This window comes from Lycium barbarum, chromosome 4 (genome assembly GCF_019175385.1).
Source record: "Lycium barbarum isolate Lr01 chromosome 4, ASM1917538v2, whole genome shotgun sequence".
NCBI lineage: Eukaryota > Viridiplantae > Streptophyta > Magnoliopsida > Solanales > Solanaceae > Lycium > Lycium barbarum.
In genome coordinates, this window is record NC_083340.1 from 31,408,091 (window position 1) to 31,414,793 (window position 6,703).

The window sequence follows — 6,703 nt, forward strand, 5'->3', positions numbered from 1 at the left end:
CCATAACATTGATTGATGGATATTCATGTATTTCTTGAAGCAAGAAAAGACGGTGAAAATATGAAGGTTCTGTTTATTCTTCCAAGCATTATAGGAGCTTTTTCTAGCTTTGCTACACTACAGCTTAGGAAACAGATTCATCTAGTGGTAACAAAATTATTCTCTCGTAAAATAAAATACAATTCTTGAAAAACCTTGGGATACTGAAGTTATTCTCAATAAGCTAACATTTCAATTTGTTTGACAGCAACATCATTTGCACAAAGCACAAGAAGTAGTGGCAAGTAATTGGCAACCGGTAACATAACTAAACAAACTGCAATATATGGCAAAATATAGTAGTACCCAGCTGTTTTTTTCGTACAATCATGTGGTGCTCAAAGTCCACTAGTTTGACTAATCTGGATTTGCGATGAAAGCCCATCACTATGGGCGTTTTTGTGTACCAAGGGCCCAAGTCTCGAACTTGAGACCTCTGGTGAAGAGTAGAAGGATCTTTAACATTTCGCCGCATCCGGTGGTGATAGTAACCTTTTCTTTCCTTAATTAAGAAGCCTTATTAACATATACTCCATAACTATAAAACATATATGTCTAGAGAGTGAATGAACAAATTAAAAGGTGCAGGTTTAGGTTGTGAGAATGGGAGGAAGAAAATCAGATTTGGTACCAAGAACAGGTGCCTTGGTGTCAGGAAAGTATTCTGCTCCAGGTACTTCAGTGACCTCTCCATTTTCAGTAACACCAATAGGGTAAGTAAGAAGGTGTCCAGGCAAATCATGAATGAGGCTCTCACTTAAATACATATCCCAGTTTCTCTCAGCAACTTTGTTCACCTTTCGGATGCATTCTAGGCTCTCTGGCTGAAGGAAACTATTGTCTAACATGCCTAAGTGTTCATACCACAACGCCATCCGGAAGCCGTGAACCTGACCCCTAGCTGGCTCCTTCACAGTTAGATGAAATGGTTGGTAGGCTCCCATTGCTATTTCTGAGTCTCTTGCACCATCCATTGACCTTTGATTTATGTTAGCTGATCCAATGATAATGTATTCATCATCCACTGCAAAACAAAAACAAAAAAAAACTATAATTGAGAACTTAGTTTTGGAAAAAATATAGGGCTTTTATCATTTTTTGGCCCGTCGGCCGAAATTAACTACGGGCGCTAGCCAAAAACTACAAAGCATATACCACTGATAATGTATATAATATGTATATTATGTGTATATTTATACATAATATACAATATATACATTTTCAGGCTAATTTTAGGGTCGTATATATATGTATAATTACATATGCAATGATTTAAAACTGAACTTGCCTATCATCATTTTGGCATGTACGTAAATCATGAAACGTCTGGCTTCTTGAGCTTTGAGATAGTCTGAATCGGGCTCTGGTGTTTCAGAAGGCTCATATTCTCCTCTCTTCTTTGTTTCCCTATTGCCAAGGCAAAAGAAACTCAAGTATTCCTTAGGATTTGCCACAATTCCCTTTACCTTTAGAGCTTGAATTATATCGATGTACATCATTCGCATGGTCCTCCTTTGCCAATCCAGTATTGCTTGTACAGATGCACTCTCAGGAAGGCCTTCTGGCCACATTGGAACCACAACATAAACCGTAAACCTTTCCCCTGCTTCGATTTTGCTAACTATCTTCAAAGAAAGCTCCTTTGGAATCAACTGTAAAGCATTAATTGCTTCATCCTTGATATCATCGGAGTACCATGAAAAGGAGCTGCCTAAGAAGTACTGGTTTTCAATGTAAATGAAATGCTTTGCTCGGCGAATGGCATTAATATATGCATCCTGTATGCTTCGATCTATGATGTTTTCCTTGCCACTTATAAGACCAGATTTGGCTGCCTCCTCAGGAGCAGTGGGGAAGCCAAAAGCCGCTCCACCATCAATTGATCGAAAAATTTGAACGTTCCATGTGTCATGATCATCAGGATACATTACCGGTGAAGGTGGAATGATTATATCCGCCATATCCCTTAGGTCTATAAGCAAGTCTTTTCCACCTTGTTTCCTCCACCTCTGTTCAAAATTGTAGAGCACATCCCAAGCAGCTGGCCCTTCTATTCGACAATGGATATCATGCCAAGGCTCTCTCGGCCCTCCTTTTTGAATTGAAGCACCGGTGAAATTTGCTTGGTGAAAATCATCATGATGTGCTGTGTCTAAAGTCCTGAAAAGGGAGTGAAATTGTGTATCATATCTACCATCACAAAGATCAATCCCACCAATATAACTCACAATTTTCCTCCTCTCCCTGTCTCCATTAGGCAATTCGCCATCAACAATTACAATCTTTTGATGATGAGTAAACATCGTCCCAATCTCTATGTTTTGAATAATGCTCCTTCCATCATCAGGATTTCGAGGACACAACACACAATTTACTTCAGTGTCTCGAAAATAATCAGCAGTTTCTTGATCATGAGTAGCCATTAGCCCGTCCTGTTTCAACACAGGAACTGATGTTCTGTCATCCCAGACCAGCATTAGAACTCTCACACCTTCATTAGCTTTTCTTTTAAGTAACTCCCCGAGCGTTATGTCTCCACCCGGCTTAGGCCTCCTCATGTCCCTTATCAAAGTGATCTCCGTATACACAGACCATCCAGTTATGTAAATCAAATGCTTTGCATTAGTGATGGCATCAAAAATGTCTTCCCAACATCGTTGTGGCTCGTAAAACTTACCACCAGCAAGAGGGATTTTCGGAATGAAGTTATCAGGAACATGAGTATCTTGGTAAAGGGTGACCTTGCATCCTTCTCTTTGTCTAAAGAATGTATATGGAACACCAGGAAACCTTGTGACTTTTATCCCTCTATTCCAATTATATTCCCTTGTGACATCAAAATACTGCAACTTAACATGAATTTTAGAGTGTCCATGCACGGGTTTTCCTTCTGTATTCAGGATTTCAAGCCATTCATCGACTTCTTCTCCATCTAGAATTTGTTCAACTGGCAAGTAAGCTCTTCCAATAAGTTCTGCTCCAACTGGATTATCAACTTTGACAGTGAATATGACATTGGAAGCCATATGGGCACAGTAAATGTGGAATGACTCGTACCACCGCGGATTTTTGTGTTCATCGAGCAATCTGGTTCTGCCAACTCTGGCTTTTTGAAGATCAATAGTTGCATACAGTCTTGAAGCTGTCTTGTTGAAGCCAATAGCTCCCTCAATGCCTTGCAACACCTACAAGAAAATAAGTATCATATGGAACTGTTAATAAGTAAACAATTTTGTTAACGGTAAAGGGCTCCCTACCCAAAGCTCGAACCTGAGACGTCTGGTCAAAGATGGAAGAATACTCACCACTCCACCACAATCTTTGGTGGTATTTTGTTATTGTCTCGTAACATGTCAAACTGTCTAATTGTAATTGCTAATGCTAAGATAGTGTGACAAAAAATATTTGAACTTCAATCATTATTGTTGATGTACTCTACGTTTCAACTCAGGTGATCCTTTTCACTGGATATAGAGTTTAAGAAAGAAAGGAAGATAATTGAAAATTGAAATGTGGTGTTCAACGTATCATATCATTTCTGAGGGGAATAACCTTTGAAACTAGTGATTTTAAACATGTTACAATATTAAAATGCCTATAAAAGTCCCTAACTAAGAGTAAAATGAGAAGTTTAGGTTAAAATATTTTTAAATTTAAAAAAAAAATATTTTAAAAAGACTAAAAAGAAAATAGATTCATGTAGACAGGAATGGAGACAGTATGTATTACTCCATTTTTTCTTTGAAATTGCATTTCTATTATTAAAATATAGTACTATAATCTTTTCGTCAGACACTTTTCTCAAAGCATTAGAGATGGCCAAAGCCTGTCAGTGAAGCTGGTCTACAAGCTAGTCGGAGTTATCACAATCACTTGCTTTGTTCAACAATATTTAGTCGTATTTACTTTTCAAATCAAAAGTTACAAGATGAATTTGCTCAAACAAACTTTTGGATAAACTTATGCACGTGAATCATAAACCTTGTACATAGTTTAACGTCTTTTGTGTGGCTAAAACAAGTCATATTATATATGTGTGGCTATAAAAAATTTATACTTGTGATTTTAAATAAGCCATAATTTTTGTGTGGTTAGAAAATCTTCTAATTAAGAATAAAATTAAAATAAATTTAATTATTCCAAATTATAAGTGTCATTTTTTAGAACGAACTAAAAAATGTGTTAAATAAACTAAAATGAAGAGTGTGCAAACATAAATTTCACATTCCAAAAGATGCGGTTACTAAGAAAAAAAAAAGAGGGAGTGGGTGGGAGAAGGGCCGCGAAAAATTATTACTCTCTTGAAATTAAGCTTAAAGTAGCTCTAAAGTCTAAACCCAAAAATTCTTTGTTAGGTAGAAAAAACTTGTGGTGAATGTGCAACCACATCCAATCAGAAAACTATTGTCTTGTCGTGTTTCTTTTGTGCTCTTTATACCCGGAGTCTAGTTCCAACAGAGAGACTCCATACTACAATGATTGTTGGTACATAGAACTAATTAGAAGAGACTTCACCAAAAAGAGACCTACTTCCATTTTATTCATGTTATCTTTTTTTAGAACTCTCTTGGTCTCAATTTAAGTATATTAGTTTGATTAGACACAATTTTAAAAAATAAGTGAGCCTCTTAAATTTTATAATTTTAAATTATAGATGTGTGTAATATACCAAAATATCCTTAAATCTTGTGATTTAAAACAAACTATGCAGAATGTTAGAACTAGAGATCAGTTACCAAACACGGGAAAAAACATTCGAAAGACTTAAAGGAAAAGAAAGACACTTAAATTAAAACAGATAGAGAAATATATTTAAATAATTTTTATATTTGAAAATAATTGAACTTTAAAATTTTCATTTTACATTAAAGATATGCTTTTATTGTTAGATATTACATGATCACATATTTAAGATCATACGTTTTAAAATTCTATCTTTCTTAGACAACTTGGCCAATCAGACACCGTAATACTCCCTCGCCATATTAAGTGTCTTTTAAAAATTTTGGCGCACCCACTAAAAAATAAAATGGAAGCATTAATTATAAAAAGTGGTTTGACTAAATTATCGTCTATCTCTAGTCATACATTATCTTTTATAAGAGAAGAAGTTGTATAGATCATTTAGTAAAGAAAAAATATATTTGAATTTTTTTTAATTAAAACTATTCAAAGTTTTCGATATAACATTTATTATAGACCAAAATTAAAAGGCTAACAAGACACTTGAGACGGATAGGATGGAGGGAGTAACTACCAATAGATATTTTGTTAAATTTCAACAACCCCACCACGCAAAAAATTGCAGTAATTGAATTCATGCTATCCTCAAACTCCCCATCCCTTATCCTTGTTCCGGTAAGATAACTGACTTGTCGTCTACAAATAAATTACTTATTGTCAAAATTATAGTGTCTTACCTTCTTTCTTTTTCTTTTTTTTTCTTTTTTTTCCCAAAAATAGTCTCTTTTTATATTTTAGTAAGTTGACAATTCAAACATCATACGTGATAAGTTTAAAACCACAAAATTTAAAGAATATTTTAATACATTACACATATCTTTAATTTAGAACCACAAGATTCAAAAGTCTTTCTATATTTCTTAAACCCCATATCCATCAAATGAAAACACTAAAATTGGAACGGGAGAGTATTGGTTGAACATTGAATTATTTACCCATATGAATAGGGACTAATTCCCACTTAAGTAGTTCCTTCTTTCTCTTCCTTATTCCTAAGAAGAACTCAGTGCATAATTCATCTGCAACGTTAAATCAAACCAAACCAAAAATGTGTGGATTCCTATATTTAATGTGTTCTACACACAAACTTTCAGTTGATTTGTTTTTTAATGGAAAATTGTCAATTTCTAGTAGATCCATTCTTGTGGGTAAATCATATATGGAACTAATTATCTGCTAAAAGAATAAATCTCACAAAATAAAGTATACGTGTTATCTTGGACATACTGATACTAAATTCATGAAGTGTGGAAAAGAATTAGGATTAAAATTTGCACCTTATTGAAAAATTCTTTGCCAAAATTTGTATGGAGCTTATCAACCTCGAATATAGTAACATGAAGATTACCATGTAGCAGAATTTGTGCCATCTTCCTTCCCTGCGATCCACTACTCTGACAAATGTCAACCAAAGAACATATCTTATTAGAAGATTTCCTATTTTAACAAATAAAAGATGATGACTGATAGCTTTATTTGTTGCATCAAAGGAAAAATCATATGAAGAAGAAGAAGACTTCATTAATTACCTTAGTATAAAACTTGGGATGACGAAGAAAATCTTTAGATAAGAGTAAGTTCAGAGGAGATAAATAGAAGCCATGTATATAGAGGAGATGAAAGAGGAGAATGAACTACTTAAATGCTAGACGTTGACACCCATCTTCTCTCTAGCCGCAAGTGTGACCTAAAATAAATAATAGGAAAAAAGAAGAACTCAATATATAACTATGAATAAAGCAAAAAATAAAGAAAGTCAAGTCGATCGTGCTAATTAACTATGGCCTCTCTCCTAAATAAATCTGCAAATATACCTCTTAATTTTGTGATTTAGAGCAGATATACCCTTCGTTAAAAAAGTGATGCATATATAATCGTGTCATTACACAAATGGGGCAACTATATATACCCTTTTCAACAA

The 6,703-nt window shown here is 34.5% G+C and overlaps 1 protein-coding gene across 3 annotated transcripts; it reads right to left on the reverse strand.

Annotated features, from left to right (window-relative positions):
• Positions 1 to 304: 304 nt before the first annotated feature.
• LOC132635798 (phospholipase D alpha 1-like) lies at positions 305 to 6,478 on the reverse strand. 3 transcript variants are annotated; one of them, XM_060352332.1, is made up of 4 exons: positions 6,312 to 6,478; positions 6,060 to 6,171; positions 1,328 to 3,224; positions 305 to 1,063 (listed from the first exon to the last, which is right to left on the reverse strand). In XM_060352332.1, the coding sequence occupies exons 2-4, from the start codon at positions 6,150 to 6,152 to the stop codon at positions 630 to 632; spliced, it is 2,424 nt and encodes an 807-aa protein (XP_060208315.1). In that variant the 5' UTR covers positions 6,153 to 6,171; positions 6,312 to 6,478; the 3' UTR covers positions 305 to 629. The 3 variants fall into 3 exon arrangements, with proteins under 3 accessions (XP_060208315.1, XP_060208316.1, XP_060208314.1); XM_060352333.1 differs by having other exon boundaries at positions 6,131 to 6,176; XM_060352331.1 differs by having other exon boundaries at positions 6,060 to 6,176.
• Between the last annotated feature and the right edge of the window lie 225 nt (positions 6,479 to 6,703).

Coding starts and splice junctions, on each gene's coding strand:
- LOC132635798 (XM_060352332.1), bottom strand. CDS start 6,152: ATGGCACAAATTCTGCTACATGGTAATCTTCATGTTACTATATTCGAG. Junction 3,225..6,059: donor GCAAAGAATTTTTCAATAAG/GTGCAAATTTTA, acceptor ATTTTCTTGTAG/GTGTTGCAAGGCATTGAGGG. Junction 1,064..1,327: donor ACATGCCAAAATGATGATAG/GCAAGTTCAGTT, acceptor TTTGTTTTGCAG/TGGATGATGAATACATTATC.